Below are 18,571 nucleotides of genomic sequence, written 5' to 3'. Positions count from 1 at the left end.
GAATATATTCAAAGAGGTTTCTTAATTAAAATATATCCTTTTTTTTTCCCCTAAGTCAGGGGGAAAAAAATGGGATAATGAGATGGCCTAGAAGCCGAGGTGGGAAACTAGCTGTGTAAACACCAGTCCTCTAAGGACAGGGCCAAGGAAGAAGAGGCCCAGCTCAGTGCCTCAGCAGGAAAAAATTACTCCAGAAAAAAAAAAAAAAAAATTGCTACACAGAACTGAGAAGTGGCTATGCTCCAGTGAACACTTCAAAAATCCCAACTGAGGGGCGCCTGAGTGGCTCAGTCGGTTAAGCGTCCAACTTCGGCTCAAGTTACCATCTCACGGTTCGCGGGTTCAAGCCCCACGTCGGGCTCTGTGCCGAGAGCCTGGAGCCTGCTTCGGATTGTGTGTCTCCCTCGCTCTCTGCCCCTCCCCTGCTCGCGCTCTGTCTCTCAAAACTAAATAGGCATTGAAACAACATTTTTTTAATAATCCCATCTGAGCCCATCTCTGTCGGAAAACCTCACTGAATTCACTGGGTCCCCCATATTCCCATTGGCCTTAAGAGGAACCCTCAGTTCCTCAGTGCTGTATTCCTGCCTTTCCACACTCTGGCCCCGACACATCTTTCCCATTTTACCTCCCTCTTGTTTCAATTCAAGCCCTTGGCTCTAGCCAACTGGGCTAACCACACCCTAAAAACCTTTCTAGAGTCACACTTCTGACCCTCTAGCCACCACAGATGGCCGTGTAGTCTGTGTGTAGCCCTAAGGCAGCCTGTGGAGGGGAGGGGCAAGAGGGGATCAAATCTAGGCCAAGTTCTGCTAAACAAGCCAGCATTGAAGTGCATCATGGGTTGGGCAGGGAGGAAGGAGTGCTTTCCAGTGATTGGTCTGCCCAGAAGGAGGTCTTACTGTATACTTGCACAAAAGCAGCCGCTTCATTTGCTTCACACCATTCTCTGCTTTTAATGACCTCCTTACCATTCCAAACTCTGACTTTGTTCTTCATAAAACCTCCCAAGCCACTACCAGCTCCATAATGATTCCCTCTCCCTTTAAAAAAATTTTTTTTAACGTTTATTTATTTTTGAGACAGAGAGAGACAGAGCATGAACGGGGGAGGGTCAGAGAGAGGGAGACACAGAATCCGAAACAGGCTCCAGGCTCCGAGCTGTCAGCACAGAGCCTGACGCGGGGCTCGAACTCACGGACCACGAGATCATGACCTGAGCCGAAGTTGGCCGCTTAACCGACTGAGCCACCCAGGCGCCCCTATTCCCTCTCCCTTTAAATTCATACGACTGAGTTGCCATCTCATCAGAACACTACAGTTCTGTGTTGTTTAGGGTTGTTTTGGTTGCCATTTAATTTTTATTTTTATGCGAGTATTTTCGAGCCCCAACTAGCTTGTAAGCTCACTGAAGACAGGACAAACATATTTTTTTGATTCCTCCACATTCCCCAGGATGGTGTCATTCTCTCAGCAGGTGATCAGTAAACATTTGTGGAACAAATCATAGATACAAATAACATCTCACGCAAGAGTCAGTCTCAGGGAAGTTTACTGGTACAGCAAGAGGGAGCAGGAAAGAAAAACAGTTTCAGGAATTGGACCTAGCACAAAGGTCTCTTACGGAAGAAATCTTAAGAGTATGAAAGGACCACCAAGACATCCGTACCTTTATTTTTAGCTTCTTTTCTCTACTTCTAGTTACCATGAAAACAGGTTTCCTTTCCTTTCCTTAAGAGCCTAGCAATGGCTGTCAGGGCTAAGGACCAGCCTCATTCATTTTCTTATCCAGCATCTAATAGCATACATTTTTAAAGTATATGCATTTATCAGAATGGGTAGATAACTGGCTTGGTTATCAGATTGGTTTCCATTTCCCTTTGTCATCTAAAGGACAGATTGCTGCATTATCAACTGATGCTGTAAGTGTCAGAGGAAGATATTTGCCACGTATTATTTTGGGAAATAATCTTCTGTGCCTTTTTTTCCAGAGCATTGCAATGGCCAGTTTTTTTCCTATCTGGGCTTTACCTGACCTTAAAAAGTGCCAAGGGCAGATGTAGTCTACTTCCTGTTCTAGAAGATTTCCAATGGTCAGATCACTTGTCCTTTCTGTTGCTGCCTGGCAAACCACCTCCCCCTTCATGAGGCTGCTGATCTTGCAATTGCCCTTCGGGTCATCGATTGCTGCTTTAGCAATCACAAGGCCTACAGTTTTGATTTTTGCCATTTCCAGTTTACATTCCCCTTTTTAAAAGAATCATGCACATTTCAAGTATTTTGATCTCGTGTATGGAGAAGGCTTTGATTTTCACAATCCAACCAAAGAGGAGACCAGAACAAAACAAAACAAACAAAAACGAACAAAATCCAGTATAAGCTAGATATCTGGTTTCAAATAAATTTTCTACTAAGGACTCCATTTAGGCTATGGATAAAATTCAATTGTATGTATTTTGTGGCATATTCTCAATACCTCATTTTACCATCCCCCCATAGCCGCAGCCAGGATGTTATCTCCGGGCTCTTCTTCTCATTAGCTCAGCTATTTTTTCTTCAAAATATGTCTTCTTTACTTGATAGCCTATTTGGAGGAAAGGACAACCTTAAGACCCAAGGTGGACCCCTCTTTGGGAACAGAAACAAGGTAAGAATATGAAGCAGGTTCTGTTGGCTGCATTGGAATGTGACTAGAATGAGTAATAGTTTTTCATTCTGTATAGCATCTTGCTCCACCTACCAAATGGGAGACCGTGCCATCTCTGCCTCAGAGATTACGACACATCCAGAAAAATGAATAAAGCACCTTGCACAGTGGGCCTATATCCACATTCCGGTTTTCACTTTTCATTGGCGTCACAGGCAGGAACGCATCAGACAAAAGACATCCGCTCTGGAATTTATGGGAAAGACATTCTCCAGCTAATGGAAGCAAAAGAAACTTCTATTGTTAAAACACACAATCCGGCGACACATTCATATAACCCTGACACATTCACATAAGGAGTTATGAAGAAATACTAACCTGCGGGGGCCCCCTCCCACTTCGGCCGCAGTGGTGGGCGGGGCTTGGCCTTTGGCCACGCCCCTTGCGTCTTGTCCCCGGAGGGGCGCGGCCCACCCCGGCCTCTCGCGCCCGCGCTGGGTGAAGCCAGTTTTGCCCCTCCTTCCCCGCAGGAGCGCGGAGGGACAGTTCTTGCGCTTGCGCCCTGCGTCGCTGGGCGCCTAGACCCGACCGCCGCCCGCCCGGGGGCCTTTTGTGCGCCTGCGCGCTCGCGCTCGCCCTCCCGCCCTCTCGCTGCGCTCGGCTGAGTCAGTCAGTCTGTCGGAGTCTGTCCTCGGAGCAGGAGGAGCGAAGGGACTTCCGAGAGCCAGCTGCCCGATTATTTTCTTTCCCCTCCCTCTCTCCCGCCCCACATCTCTCTTCACCCCTCTCCTGCCCTTGCTCGCGCGGCCATGGCGGAGCCGTCGGCGGCCACTCAGTCTCCGTCCATCTCGTCGTCGTCCTCCGGGGCCGAGCCTTCGGCGCCCGGCGGCGGGAGCCCTGGAGCCTGCCCCGCCCTGGGGGCGAAGAGCTGCGGCTCCTCCTGTGCGGGTGAGGCGCCCCGGGGAACCCCGCCCTTGGGGGGGGGGACATTGGAGTGTCAGGGAAGGCAAAGGACCCTCGCCTACCGGAGGCTTCAGCCCCCGGTTACGAGCGGGTGGAAAATGGGCTAAGGGGGAGGGGAGAGTAAGGTGGTGCAGGCGGTGAGGAAATAACGGGGTGTGAGGCAAACAGGTTGGGGGCGGGGAGATATTCTGGGGAGTGGGCGTTAACGCCGAGGCACAGCAGGTGGGGGAGAAACACCATTTCGGGGGAGCCGTCGGCTGAACCGGGGTGATTTAGTGGAGGATTAGAGAGATTGAGAGGATCGGGGCAGGTTGGTTGCAGGAGAGAGAGCTGGCTAGGGTTTTGAAGAGATGATGGTGCAAAGGTTGCACTGCGGGTTTACCGACAGGTGTTGACATAGTCGGAAATTCGTGGTAGTCTTCCAGAAATATAGAAATATTTTTTGGTTTCCCGTGGGGGAGGATCAGGACGTTTGATGGAAACATGGTAGCCGTTTTCTATGCTCTTTTCTGCGCCTGTAATTTTTGTTGTGGTTAGACTCCCTAAATGCTCGCTTTTCTGAGGCTCCGAGGTGAGAGGAGGCGTGATGAGAATAGCTCCGGGAAGATTTGGGAGGGAGCCGCTGATGGTCCAAGATGGATCCGTGGCTGCATCTGCAACACAGCCCGCTCTTCACTGGCGCGGCGTGGGGGTGGGGACAAGCAATCAATTGCTTATATTCTAGAAGATAATAGAGTCATGCCAAGCCATCAACACATTTTGATTTCATGCTCTCTCTGGGCCATTATTGATCGCAGTGTAACAAAGGGGAGTGTTTAACGCAGAAAGGGGGGAGGGGGAGAAAAATTAGACAAAGCAGGAGCTGGTTGAACCCCCTTCTTCTGTCTCTCTGTGAAAGACTAGGAGGCAAGCTGCAGGCCGCTTTTAGTTTCCATTGTATACGCGTTTGCCTGCTGGTGGGAGCTGGCTGGCAAGCTCCCCTCGTGCAGAGATCTGCAGTGCAGATGCCTTCTTGAGGGCAAAAAAAAAAATGCACCATGAGCAGGTGGTGGTTCTTTGAGGAACTCAGTCTTTGGAAAAAAAGAAAAAAGAAAAACCTTTTCGTCAAAGGAAGGGGGCCATAACCCGGGGAAAGTACAGACAATTTTGCTCTGCATTTAGTTACCTTAAAGGATTTTGAGCGGGTTTAAAATACTCCGTTGTCTCCATTGCCAGAATCTCGGGTTGATTGTTCTAAAGAACGTGGGATTTCTGATCTTGGCTTTAAATATTCTCTAGATGTTCTGTTTTGTTTAATCTCTACACCCAAAGTGGGGCTCGAACTCACGACCCCAAGATCAAGTGTTGGATGCTCCACCAACTGAGCCAGGCAGGTGCCCCTTTTCTCTAGTTTTTTGAACACTGGATTTCCACATAAGAGCTTTGGACCCTGTTGGATTTTCCAGTGCGGTTATGGCCATTTTGATAGAAACAATATCAGAGGAAGCTTCTGCAAGGTCAAGATTAGCTGTCCAGATAAAGGAATGAGGCAGCAAATTTAGAACCCTTGTTCCCTTTAAACGGCCAGCGTTTCTCCTCCAAATTTTTGTGTTCTGGGCAAAGGTCCAGATGAACAACAGCTTCCCTATAACTTAGCAACTTGGTGTTTTGGATTTAATCGCTTGTCATTGCTTACTGTTTGGTTGTTGGCCCTTTTGTATAGACCTTTTGATTCTTCGTGATTTTGAATTCTTGATTCACCTGCAAAATAGATAGATACTGTCTTACTTAAGTTCTCATTTGTTGTAGATGGGTATTAATATTATCTAAAAAGCATTAATACAGTTTTGGTGGGCCTCATTGGTCGGGTCACTACTTGAAAAGTTGAGCTTAAGATACTGTAATGTGTGCTTTAAATTCCATTGGAGAAGCTCTTCCCCCTTGTAGAATGTTTTCTCCATATCTCAAAGGAAATGTCCTAGGCTTCTGCACTACGAAAATAAGGTGAAGTTTGTTATTACACAATTTAACCTATTTAAAATGGACATTTAAAAATCTACCTCGATTGTTTAAAAAGTCTACAAGTGTTGATTGATGTCAGCCTTCAGCTTTCACATTCTTTCACCAAGCTCCTCTTGGTTTAAGAGACTTTCAAAATGTGGAAAGGGTGGTCGCTTGGTGTCCTGCAGGAAAAAGTTTTGTCTCAACTGACCTGTCTAGTAACAGCTTTTAGAAATATTAGTTACTACCTAAAGGTAGAGAATGAGTGATGACACTCTCTGATCTAGTGCCCAGGTGCTAGTGCAGCCAGCAGAGTATGCTGGGAGAAGGTGGTCAAGGGCCAGAATTGGCATCCCGATTTTCTGCCTTTGAAGAAAATCAAAGACCTCAAAGGCAGAAGTTTGAGGTCAAGGTAAAAGAGACTTAAATATTTAGTGTTTTTTCAGAAGGGGGATTGCCTTTATTAGACACCAAGTATAGATACTGTGTCTGAACTTTGAAGGTTTACTGTCTTTTTAAAGCGTTTAATAGTGTTTAAAATCCTACAACTTGACAGAGACTGCCCTTTACTATTGCTCTGAATATCATGATGCCAGAATAAAGCTACATTTCTTGTATCTGTTCATGGAAATTACCTCAAAGCAAAACAGCTTGGACAGTTAAAAAAAAAGTTTTTGCTTTAAATCCTTCTTTTCTCACTCGTGAAGCTTAGTTGTCCTGTGTACTTTTTATGGCATCACTTTCACAGTTTATTCTATTATGTCAATCAAATATAAGTATGTAATTTGTATTTTCCATCTTAACCCTTAGGAAGGAATCTACCTGTTTAACACTGACATTAACTGTATTATATTCATGTCACATTATCAGTGGTAGTATGACGTGGTGATAAACATACAGATTTGAGCTCCAAAGGCATATAGATTTCAAGCCTGATTCTGTCTTTTAATGGTTGTAATGACCTTGTGCATATCCTGAGCCTCAGCAATATGACCTAGGCAAATTTGCTTTGTGCCCTTAAATCCTCACTTTCACTGAATAAGAGTACCTAATATTTGATACATTTATTTGCAGGTTACAAACTGCGTATAGATAAAAAATATCAGTTGAATTTCAAGTGAGAAATCATAATCTTCCTCACAATGAAGGAAGATCTTATACCCCTTTCCTCTTTATAAAAGTGGGTGTTGCAGCTTTTGACCCTTCACATTAATGTCTTCTAAGCTACCAGCCCTTTCACTCAGCCAGTCTGTTAAAAGGAAGGTGAGGGGCAGCCAAGGTGTTTTGTAGATAGCTTGGCATGATGACATCAGTATGCTTAAGTATTGGGGCGCCTGGCTGGCTCATTCAGAAGAGCATGCGACTCTTGAGCCCTACGTGAAGTGTAGAGATTACTTAAATAAAGCTTGAAAATATATGCTTAAGTATTTTCTGCAGCATTCTGACCATAAGTGTGTTACAATACACTGTCCGTGAAAGCAAGAAAGAGTACAGGAGACAGCAAGAATGGTCATGTCAGTATGGTTTACATTTGCCTATTGACTTGGATGGTTTTTATTCCCCAGAAATAAAATGTTTCTTTTAATACTGTTTTCTTTTAGAGTCACATTCACAAATAATTTAACCACTCTAATCTAGTCTCTCATGTGTGACAAGCATACCTTAACCCTAAATTGAAATTTCTAGATGATTGTTTATGAAATTGCTGGTAAGTACATCAGTGTTTTTAAATTTTTATAATTTGAGATGGCCTAAAAACAAAATAAGATGAATACTATTGCTTTTATTGTATTTTGTGGTAAGGAAATTATATACTTATCCTGATCTAGGACTCACTGGTTTATTTTATTTTATTTGGGGGGAGGGGCTCACTTACCTCTTTAATCCTGTGTGTGTTTCAAGCACTTGTAAATGAAGTTTAGTAGTGAGGGAGTTGGTGACATGTCATTGAAGTTTAGGGAGAGTTAAGGTTTCCAGTTTTTTTGAGGCTGTTTGTTCTATAGAAAAGCACTTCCCTTTAGCAGTAATCCTAGAACTTAACCGTTTTTGTAATTCCAAGTGGAATTATAAAAGGCTTCAAATAAATGAATAATTACACATATTTGTTGTATGTACTTAATAGTTTATGTTCAGCTTTACTGTTGATGATGAATTTTATAACTGCCTCCAAAACTTTATAGGCTTGTGAAAAATATATTAATTTAATAGTAAAGCTTTTTAGATAAAAATTATCAAGTTGATATTATGTTTATATAATTATCTTATTCAGAAGCTGCCCAGGAAACTGACTTGACTTTTTACTCAGTTCCTTTATTACAGCTGTTAATTCTAGAATTATTTTTGGTCATTGAGTATGCTACAGATGTTTTGAAAAATTGTATATGCCACGTAAGTTTAGCTATAATCAGTATTGCTTGTGATTGCGTCATTGAAGTCTTTTACTGCATTCTTGTGACTTATGTAAGACATTTTTACTCTGTGGTAGTGCAGTTTCAGAGAGAATCCCTTTAAATACTGTATCTGATTGGTGCTTGTTTTATTAGGAAAGGGTGTGTCAGAAGGTAGCCTTCTCTTAGGATTTTCTTTTTTAATTTCGAAGAAACATACCTATTTTCTCCAATCAGCTGTTTTATTTCTCCCTGTAAGCATATCATCATAACCTAACCAGGAGAGGCGGTTGGAGCTTTCTGACATGTTCCTCATTGGCACCTTGCCCTTAAGGATATTGAAGGGTATCCTGGAAAACTTTTTTAGCAAAACTGATACAGATGCCCTTTTGTCCTTTTATCTGAAAGCATTTCAGCAACGCAGTGTCTTTTACATAGGAGATAGAAATATTTGATTTTTATATCTTATCTTTGTGTATTGCTTTGTAGTGTAAGTTGTGCCCGTACATTAACAAATGTTTGAGCATATAGTAAAGCTCTTTGGCAGATAGGCAGGTAAAACAGATATCTACATCTCTGGAAGCTATATTCAATAAGAGAAAGACTTGTGTTATGTCTATCTATGACATAGATAGTGATATAAGCGTCATTTTACAGATGAGGAATCAGGCTTAGGGAGATTAAGTGACATGCCTAAACGTTTGTTGCTGTAAAGTTGAGGGTAGAATAAACTAAGGGATTGAGGGTCCAATTCAGTTCTCTTTTGAATACACATACTGCCTCTCTTTAAAATTTGAAACAACCTGTGATAAAAATCTTTTCAGTCACCCTCTTCACTTCAGTTATTGGTTGAACTTAAAAAGTTTAATTTCTGACTGTATGTTAAACTAACAAATTTAAATAAATAAATTTTTAAGAAATTTAATTTTTGATCCCATGCTTCCTAAGCCATGTGCCGTATTGCTCTGCTTTTCTATAGAAACTAATGTTGGGCTCACTAGTTGTTTTCCACATTTTAAATCCAATAGCCACTTCTTAGTCCTCATCTTAAATGCCCTATCAGCAGCTTCTGGTAAAATCGATCACTTGCTTCCTCTTTGAAATAATACTTTTCTTTTTGTCTTCCACGACACCACATGCTCTATCACTGGCTGCTCCTCCTTTGTGTCTTTTGCTAGTTCTTCTCCTCCTTCACCTCTCCTTTTTTTTTTTTTTTTTTTTTTTTTGAGATACAATTCACATAACATAAAAAGCACCATATTAAAGTGTGTATATATATATATATATATATGTATATATACGTATATATATATATATATATACACCCAAGATTATGCAAGTATCACCACTGTCTAGTTCCAGAACATTTTCATCACCCCCAAAAGAAACCCTGTACCTGTAGCAGTCACTCTCCATTCCTCCCTTCATTCCTTGGCAACCACTAATCTTTCCGACTCTGTGGATTTCCTTATTATTGGGATTTCATATTGCTAATTTCTTTTTTTGTCTCCCCAACGTCTAAAATTTAGAGTGTTCCAGGACTTTCTTCTCAGAACTTTTCTCTGTGCTCTGGTCTCATTTATGAGAGCCATCTTGTGGTTTGAAATACCATCTATAAATTGGTGACTTCCAAATCTTTATCTTCAGTCTTCATGTCTATGGGCGTCTCATACTTAACCGTGTCTAAACTTGAACTCCTGATCTTTTATAAGTCTGTTCTTCTCACAGTCTTGTGCATCTCAGTAAACAGTCATTCTGTCCATATTTTGCCCAAATCAAGAAGCTTGAAGTCATCCTTGACTCCTTCCTTCATATGACATCAGCAAATCCTATTGATTCTATGCTCAGAACACATCCAGCGTCTAACCATTTTTCTCGACCTCCGTTGTTACCCTGGCCCAGGCTGCTATCATAGCTCCGCTGGATTATTGCCTTTGCCTCCTAACTGGTCTTTATACTTTATCCCTTGCCTCTTTTCAGTCTGTATTCCATACAACAGATGGTGTAAGCCTGTGAAAAACGTAAGTCGGATCATGTCACTCATGGGCAAATGCTCCAGTAGCTTCTGATCACACTCAAGAGTCAATGCTGGTCTCACCCTCCCCCTTGCTCACCCAGCTTCAGCCACAGTGGCTTCCTTACTGTTCACACCAGGAACACTCCTCTACCTCAGAGTGTTATTCGCTGTTCACTCTGCCTAGGATGCTCTGCCCCCATATATCTTCACAGCTTTTCACTCCCTCACTTTCTTTAGGTCTTTGACCACCTTATCTAAATCGAACAAGAAAAAACACCTTATAGGGTTCCACTGCTTTAGATTTCTTACCATCTGTCATATCTGTCACAATCTTACTATATTTATATAGTATATGATCTGACTTACTTTGTTTATTGTCTGTCTTCCACACTAGATGCGAGTTACATCAGAGTAAAGATTTTTGCTGTCTTATTCACTGCTTTTTTTTTTAATTATTTATTTATTTAATTTTTTGAGAGAAAGAGAGGAGGGAGGGGCAGAGGGAGAGAGAGAATCCCAAGCAGGCTCTGCGCTGTCAGCACAGTGCCTGATGCAGGGCTCAATCTCACGAACCATGAGATCATGACCTGAGCCAAAATCAAGAGTCAGATGCTTAACCGACTGAGCCACCCAGGCGCCTCTTCACTGCTCTATTTCTTTTTTTTTTTTAACGTTTATTTATTTTTGAGACAGAGAGAGAGCATGAATGGGGGGAGGGTCAGAGAGAGAGGGAGATGCAGAATCCGAAGCGGGCTCCAGGCTCCAAGCTGTTAGCCCAGAGCCTGACACGGGGCTCGAACTCACGGACCATGAGATCATGACCTGAGCTGAAGTCAGACGCTTAACTGACTGAGCCACCCAGGTGCCCCATTCACTGCTCTATTTCTAATATCTGAGCAGGACCTGGTGCAAAGCAGGCCCTCAGATATTTTTGGATGAGCAACTAATCATTTTTGTTAAGCAACTAAAACTAGTCCTTGGTTTATGATAGGTGTTTAATAAATATTTATGAAATGAATGGTTGGAGACATTTTATTCCCAGAAAAACAGGCATATAAACAAAGTAGTGCATAAGCTTTCACGGAGTTCATGAACTGCTATGAAATTGTTCATAAACCACAGATGAAGAATGTTTGGTTTTTGAAAATCAAATTAGGAGTTTTGCAAAAAACTTATTCCTGTGGAAATTGATACATTGACATAGGTGCTAAGAAGAGGGTTTTTATGTAAGCCCATAAAACTGTATCTGTAATAAATATATCTTGTGTTTAAGATTGGCTTCTTTACGTCTGGACTTGAGGTATTTTTCACTAATGGTTTTAATCCAGAAAAGTCTCTGTTTTGTAACCATCTGAATGCCACATTTTGGTGTGTTAGACTCCATTTCGAATAAGGACTCAGTGGTAGGCTAGTCTGATGTGTCAGGATTTTTAAATATGTTAAAATAAGTCTAATTTCCATCTCATTCCTAAAAAAAATATGAGATTTTGATTCACTACATTGATCTTGAATACTATTTGGAGAAGGGTAAGACATTTCTAAAAGTAAATGTAGTGCTGTTTTAGAAATTGGGTCATTAAAATATTTGTAGCCAATTTCCTATTAACACAGTCCATTTAGTTTCTGTTAGACTTTCTAATTATGTTTCTTTTGCGACAAGAGTTCTGATTGTTCTTCTCTTGGATTATATATACATTTCTTCCATAAATGTACAAAGGAACCCAACTCTTTCAGTGTTCTAATAAAAGACTTAAAGTAGGAAGTGCGTAGTGACTTGGCTTCCAGAGAGTAGAGTATGGAATGATGGGGGAGAAGTACTACCTGGAGAAACCTGGCAAACTCCCTCAGCCAAGGGATCAAGGTTAACATCTTCAGTGATAAGTCATATTGAGATAGTATATACCCTTGATATGTTAGAAGGAGGGCCCTTCACCTAAGCTGTAGTCTTCCCCAAAACTCCAGTCTAACCATGAGAAGAACATCTAAACATGAGACAAACCCAAATTGAGGGACATTCTGTAAAGTATCTGACAAATGCTCCCTCAAAACTGTCAAGACCATCAAAAGCAAGGAAAGTCTTAGAAATTGTCATAGTCTGAAAGAGACTAAGGAGACTTGATGACAAAATGTGATATGGTATCCTGGATGGGATTTTGGAACAGAAAAAGGGCTTTAGGGAAAAATTAATGAAATGTATCAGTGTTCATTAATTGTAACAAATGTACCACCATATTAACATAACTTGTTAACAATGGGAGAAAGTGAGTGCTGGATATAAAGCAATACTCTACCACCTTTGGGCCTTTTCTGTAAATCTAAAATTATTCTAAAATTCAAAGTTTGTTTTAAAGAAACCCTTAATCATGAAATCAGAATTGCTTTGGGGAGGCAAGGAGGCCCACTTTCACTACTTCTCTTCAGTGATACAGTAATAGAAAAAATATAAGGGAAAAATGGAATAAATTTTGGGGAAAAAATTGGTCTGTTTATCCCTGGAATTCTGATAGGAGAGGGCATTAGTTGGCTTAGTTTAGCATTTCTACTGAAATGATATGAGTTATCATCAGGAATTGTGGTCACGAGAAAGAATAGAAACCCTTTTCGAGGAGCCTACCTTTATAGGCGAACAGGAAAACTAAGTAATGAAAAGAATATTTAATTTTAACGTTAGAGAGAAAGATGTTTGAAAGAGCTGATGGATTTCTAATTTTCATTATATGAGTTTTAGATAAAGTTTCAAATACTACTTTTCCTTATGTATTGAAAGATGCCTTAATAACCGAACCTTGTTCCTCTGTGTAAAAATATAGTTTGTATTCTGCTGGTGTTGAAGGACAGCTGTCACTAAAATAAATAATTTGTTGGAATAATATTTTAATGGGGGTTAGAAAATTCAAACAGTGAGATTTATTTGGTTTATTTTCCCTCAATAATAAATCAAAACTGAAGTCTCATGTACAGTCCAAAGCACCTCTCTTCCTATTCCCTCTGCCCCCAACAGTATCTGGCACAGGCTTGACACAAATTTGAAAACCTACTCTAGTGTGCCCTTTTGCTCTCTTTGCACCTGTTTTTCCACTTCTCACCCACTCAGTATGCTGCTAGGGAGAGAAGGGTTAAAAGGTAGGGGACAAGATCTTATTTTACTGGTCTGATGAAGTTTTAAAACATAAACTTGACTAGTAAATTTTTAGGTAACTAGCATATAAGATAGGTAATCTGACTGGTGGATAGAATTATATAAAAAAAGAAAGGCACAGACTTCCAGGAAAAGTGTGGATTTGAATACTGATTCTTGACACAAGCTTCAGGTTTTCATTTTTTTTTTTTTTTAAATCATAAGTGAGGTTTGTAACAATTGCATTTAATATGTATAGAAGTATTTAGTTCATTGTCTATCAGCATTCAGGACTCAGTAAATGGAACAACCTGTTTTCAAAGTGGCATGATTTGTTTGTGTGTGTGTGTGTGTGTGTGTGTGTGTGTGTGTGTGTGTGGTAGTTTTGACAGTTGCAGATTAAAGTCTTACGAGGATTAAAAATCTAGTGGTGTGAAGACTAAAAAGATTAGTCACTAAAATTTTATTGGAAGACCTGTTAGAGATCCCATTTGAGGTGTCCTTTTTCTCCTCTAAGGTTGCTTACCTGTTCCTTGTAAGGAGAGGGCAATTAGAAATTAGAAATTTAGAATTCTTGAAAAATGTATGTCTATAACAAAATTCAAGGAAAAAAATACAAAGAAAATTAAAAACCAGTGAGTAGTACCATCCAGCTAACATTTTCATGTGTATCTTTTCATATATGTATGAATATATGTATATATATGAATAGAATTTCATATATATAAGAATTTGTATGTTAAAATTTTCCATTAGGAGGGAATGTTAGGTAGAGGTAGATAGGCAAGTTCACAGGATCTTTTTTGGCAAATTGTTACTGGTTATCTGTGTTTTGTATCAGAGTAGATGTTATGCATAAGAATTTGTGTGTTAAAATTTTCCATAGGAGGGGGTGTTAGGTGGAGGTGGATGGGCAAATTCATAGGATCATTTTTGGCATTGGGCTTTTTCAGCATTTGGTTTTTGCTTATTCAAATTTAAACTCATCATCTGGTGGAGATTTAATGTTGAAGGTAAATGCATATAGGGATGAACCCATCTGGAAACATTAAAGGAACCTATAGAAATGCTTGCTTTAAAAAGACGAGAGATGGGGTTCCTGGCTGGCTCAGTCGGAGGAGTGTACAACTCTTGATCTCAGGGTTGTGAGTTTGAGCCCCGCGTTGGGAGTAGAGATTACTAAAAAAAATAAATAACGGAAAACAGTTTTTCTTTTTTTTTTTTTTTTTTTTTTTTTAATTTTTTTTTTTCAACATTTTTTATTTATTTTTGGGACAGAGAGAGACAGAGCATGAACGGGGGAGGGGCAGAGAGAGAGGGAGACACAGAATCGGAAACAGGCTCCAGGCTCCGAGCCATCAGCCCAGAGCCTGACGCGGGGCTCGAACTCACGGACCGCGAGATCGTGACCTGGCTGAAGTCGGACGCTTAACCGACTGCGCCACCCAGGCGCCCCTAGTTTTTCATTTGTAGTGGCAAATGTGGTGCTTTATCTTATGATTAAAAAGCAATGAATTTTAAAAGTCTGGTCTTGAGTTACTGAATTACTGCTACTTGTCCACTGAACTGTCTTGGTGTTATGTTCTCCATATTTGTTGACTAAGTACTTACAATATAGCTATAGCCCAGTCCTTTAAAGCAATCTCCCCCATTTTAAGTATATTTCTAATGTTTGTAAAAACATGTTTATAATTGCAAGGAAAAAAGGAGGTAACAAGTAAAGGCCAGTATATTTAGGGGCATTTGGGGGGAGGTTGCTTTTCCCATGCTATTTTTATTAATTTTTTTTCTATATTTACTGAAAAGATAATTTATATGCTTTGGTTTTTTTTTTTGTTTGTTTGTTTGTTTTGTTTTTGTTTTTGTTTTTTTTTTAAAGGGCCAAAGGTTGTAGTTAGAAGCAAATCTCCCCCACCTCAAACCTTAAAGTCCCTTTTGCTAGTCCCCTTTGTTGCCAGTTAACAAACGGGGGCATATGTATATACCTCTGCCCTTTGCTTTTTCATCAACTATATCAACATACATAGCTGTGCCTTTATTCTTTTTCATAGCAGCAAGTATTCCATTGTTTGGATGTAACTAGTTTCCTGTTGGTGGTCATTTTGATTATTCCTAATATTTATGACCACTGCTTTTATAAATATTCTTATAAACATGTTTTTATACTCTGTGACAATATTTTATGTTATATTCCTAGAAGTATAACTGGCCAAATTCAAAAGAATATTGATGGTTGGTGGGGATAGTACATGCATTTAAAATTCTGATAAATGTTGCCAAATTTAGAGGAGTATAATTTTAGAAGGTGGAAGGTTTCTCATGTAGTCCTATTTGCCTAGTGGATTATTTGTGATTTTTTTAATGTAATCAGGGTCCACTTTGCATATTTGCCAAGTATATAACTTTAAATGCTCATATTAGTGACTAACTCTTCAAATGCAGTTGAAAATAGTTAAAAGGAAATATCAATTAGTACTAAGATTCTTATTTTTTTCTTTCCCAAAAAGACTTGCAGGGGAGTATCATCTTTCTTGAGGTTATATTTGTTTTAAAATGCTAGGGGTTCCTCTTTTCGTTCTCTGAGGGTGAGAATATTTGATCCAAAAAATTAAATTAACTTTTAGAAATGCATCTTGAAAATGAAATAAGGTTTTGCTGCCAGGTGAGTGAAAACAGTAAATGGAAGTAAAGATTTGAGTTTTCCCATCTTGCTCAAACCCAATGAAATTATGATGCTTGGCCAAAAAAAAAAAAAAAAAAGAGTTGAAGTTAAAATTCCTGTGTGAGGTTGTCAAATTCTCACGCTGTATATTTTCTTTCAGATTCCTTTGTTTCTTCCTCTTCCTCTCAGCCTGTATCTCTATTTTCGACCTCACAAGGCAAGTCTGTCATTTTTTTGTGTGCATTTATAAAAGAAAAATGTTGAGAAAGAGGCTGTAACTGGGGATATGAGGCACAAGTTTTCTATTGCTCCCAAATCCCTTGAAATAAAATCTGTAAACCAATTCTTCATATTTAGCAGTTTGCATTGGATTTCCTATAAAGGTTAATAGAATAAGGCTAGGTAGGTGGACTCTTTTAACAGAGCAAAAGCTTTAGGTATAGTTTTGAGCATTTCTTAAAGGTTATAAACTCAGCCACAGAATTTAGAGCAGACAGAATTGTGGCTCAGAAAACAACTCACTCAGGATGCATTTAACTTACTGATTTGCAGTTATGTAACTGGTTTAGAGAGGTAGTAGATTTGGAAAGACAGTATAAAAGTGTGCTTCCGCTGAACTGCTAATCCATCAACCTAGCTAGAGTACTTTAGTGTGAATTTATCTGAGATTTGTCCCAAGAGCTAGGCTCGTACCAAATTGCCTAGGGACATTGAACAAGTCAGTTGACTTTTTGAAAAGCAAGGCTTGTTTTCCTAGGGATTGTGGGGTTGCTTGTTTGTTTAATTTCCCAGCCAGTGAAGAAGGGGATTGGAGTGTGATAGCTGTATGTGGGGGTAGCACTACCAAGAATCTGCAAGGGAGAGCACATTTGCACTGATAATAAAGTACAGTTTCATTTCTGTGGTTGTACTTGACCTAAAATATAGGTCAATGGAAAACCCTTATTTTAAAAAAAGGTAATTAAACTCACTAGATAGGTCTGAGAAGCCTCTGTGCAAACAGATTATTGTCCCCGCTGGAATTGTCCCATCTGTAGATGCAAAGTGTGAATGCTGGTTTGGTAGGAAGACTTTGACCTTATAAGAATAAAAATATAATGGGTTAAAGTGAACAAGTATATTTTTTCAGGGGTTTAATCTGCTTCTTAGAAAGCATGGTAGATAATTTATTGCTTTTAATTCAGACTGATAATATTAGATCTCCCCAGCCCCTTTGTAATGTGTCTCATTGTGTGAATTTGGGTATCTTGGGGTCAAATCACGACCTCTAAAATTAAGCATTTATATGGGCCGCCTGGGTGGCTCAGTCGGTTGAGCGTCCGACTTTAGCTCAGGTCATGATCTCACAGCTTGTGAGTTCGAGCCCCGCATCAGGTTCTGTGCTGACAGCTCAGAGCCTGGAGCCTGCTTCAGATTCTGTGCCTCCCTCTCTCTCTGCCCCAACCCACTCACATTATGTCTCTGTTTCTTTCAAAAATAAATAAACATTAAACAAAATTTTTTTAATTAAGCATTTATATTAAAAGATATTTGTGAATACTAGAAAATAACTGAAATCTACAAAGAGACTCAACATCTGGAGCCCAACCAAATGATATTTTTAATTTTTTTTCTTTATGAGAAATTTAATAATTTAGGCAAGTAGGTGTTACATGTATTCTACTCTGGAAGATAAACTGGTAAAAATATCATAGTGTAAATGGAACAAATCATTACATTCTCTCTGTTGTAAATATTTGAGGTCTTTTAAAATAAATTCTTCATGCTTATAACTTTTAGTCACTTTTTTCAAAAAGGGGATAATTGATATCCTGATATCGTAAATAGTGTAACAGTATAAGCCAAGCACAACATCCCTAACATATGGAATGTTGACAAGATAAGTGTCATAGCTTCAAAAATTATTTTAGGTCCTGTTAGGAAAAATACACATACATTCAAGTAGAATGGAGGTAAATAAAGGATTTTGTTAATTAAAAACTAAGGTTTAAGTAGACTTCAGTGGCATAGTGAGTTTGTAAAAGAAAATAGATTTGCCATTTTTCCTTCTTGCTTATAGCTATTTTGACCAGTGCAGATTTAGGATAATGTTATTGTTAAAAAGGGTATCATAAAGTGGCAGTTTTGGGGTTTTTTTTTTTAAGCTTATTTACTTATTTTGAAGGGGGTAGGGAGTAGCAGAGAGAGAATCCCAAGCAGACTTGTGCTGTCAGCACAGAGCCCAACACAGAGCTTGATCCCACAAAATCAAGAGTCGGACACTTAACCAACTGAGCCCCCAGGTGCCCAGTAGAGTAACAGTTTAAAAAGCTGTACCCCTGACGTTCCCAGGAATGGAGGCTCAGCAGACTGAGCCACCCAGGCGCCCCTCCATTTCTTTTTAAATAAACTGTACTCCTGAGTTGGTCCTTTGTAGTCTTCTTCTTTTTGATTCCCTTTTTCTCATCAGTACAGTCTAGCCTGTATTAGTACTAACATTTGTCTCTTGCAAAAACAAACCAAAAAAAAAAACACGTAATGGAAAAGTAACCCAATTGGTACTCTACTTCATTGTCAAGTCTAGATTTCAGCCTGTTGTTTGAGGAAACACCTTGGCAAGTAATTAGGTATGTTCTAGAATAGCCAAGAACGGTAGCTTCTAGAATGCCTTAATAAAAATGAGGAAAGAGGATGTTGATGTCCTTGATTAACTAGCTTAAAAACCCTGGGGAGAATAGCTGAGACCAGTCTGGCCCAACGCAGGGCTTTCGGAGTGACTGCTGCTACCGCCAGGAACCTTGAGGGGCACCTGGGTGGC

The 18,571-nt window shown here is 39.9% G+C and overlaps 1 protein-coding gene and 1 long non-coding RNA gene across 2 annotated transcripts in view; one reads left to right on the top strand and one right to left on the bottom strand.

Moving 5' to 3' along the window:
- Positions 1-1,039: 1,039 nt before the first annotated feature.
- LOC125932062 (uncharacterized) lies at positions 1,040-3,277 on the bottom strand. Its single transcript, XR_007460533.1, has 3 exons — positions 3,026-3,277; positions 2,741-2,922; positions 1,040-2,584 (listed from the first exon to the last, which is right to left on the bottom strand). It is a non-coding gene; the product is annotated as an uncharacterized LOC125932062 (long non-coding RNA).
- Positions 3,278-3,316: 39 nt separating this feature from the next.
- RTN3 (reticulon 3) overlaps positions 3,317-18,571 on the top strand; it is a 59,358-nt gene continuing 44,103 nt past the window's right edge. The window contains exon 1 of the mRNA XM_049644325.1: positions 3,317-3,595. Coding sequence (XP_049500282.1) covers positions 3,457-3,595 — 139 coding nt within the window. The 5' untranslated portion in view covers positions 3,317-3,456. The remainder of the gene's footprint in view (positions 3,596-18,571) is intronic.

This window comes from Panthera uncia, chromosome D1 (assembly GCF_023721935.1).
Source record: "Panthera uncia isolate 11264 chromosome D1, Puncia_PCG_1.0, whole genome shotgun sequence".
In the NCBI taxonomy this organism is placed as follows: domain Eukaryota; kingdom Metazoa; phylum Chordata; class Mammalia; order Carnivora; family Felidae; genus Panthera; species Panthera uncia.
The sequence above is the reverse complement of the archived record's forward strand: the minus strand, read 5'-3'. Positions and strand labels throughout refer to the sequence as shown.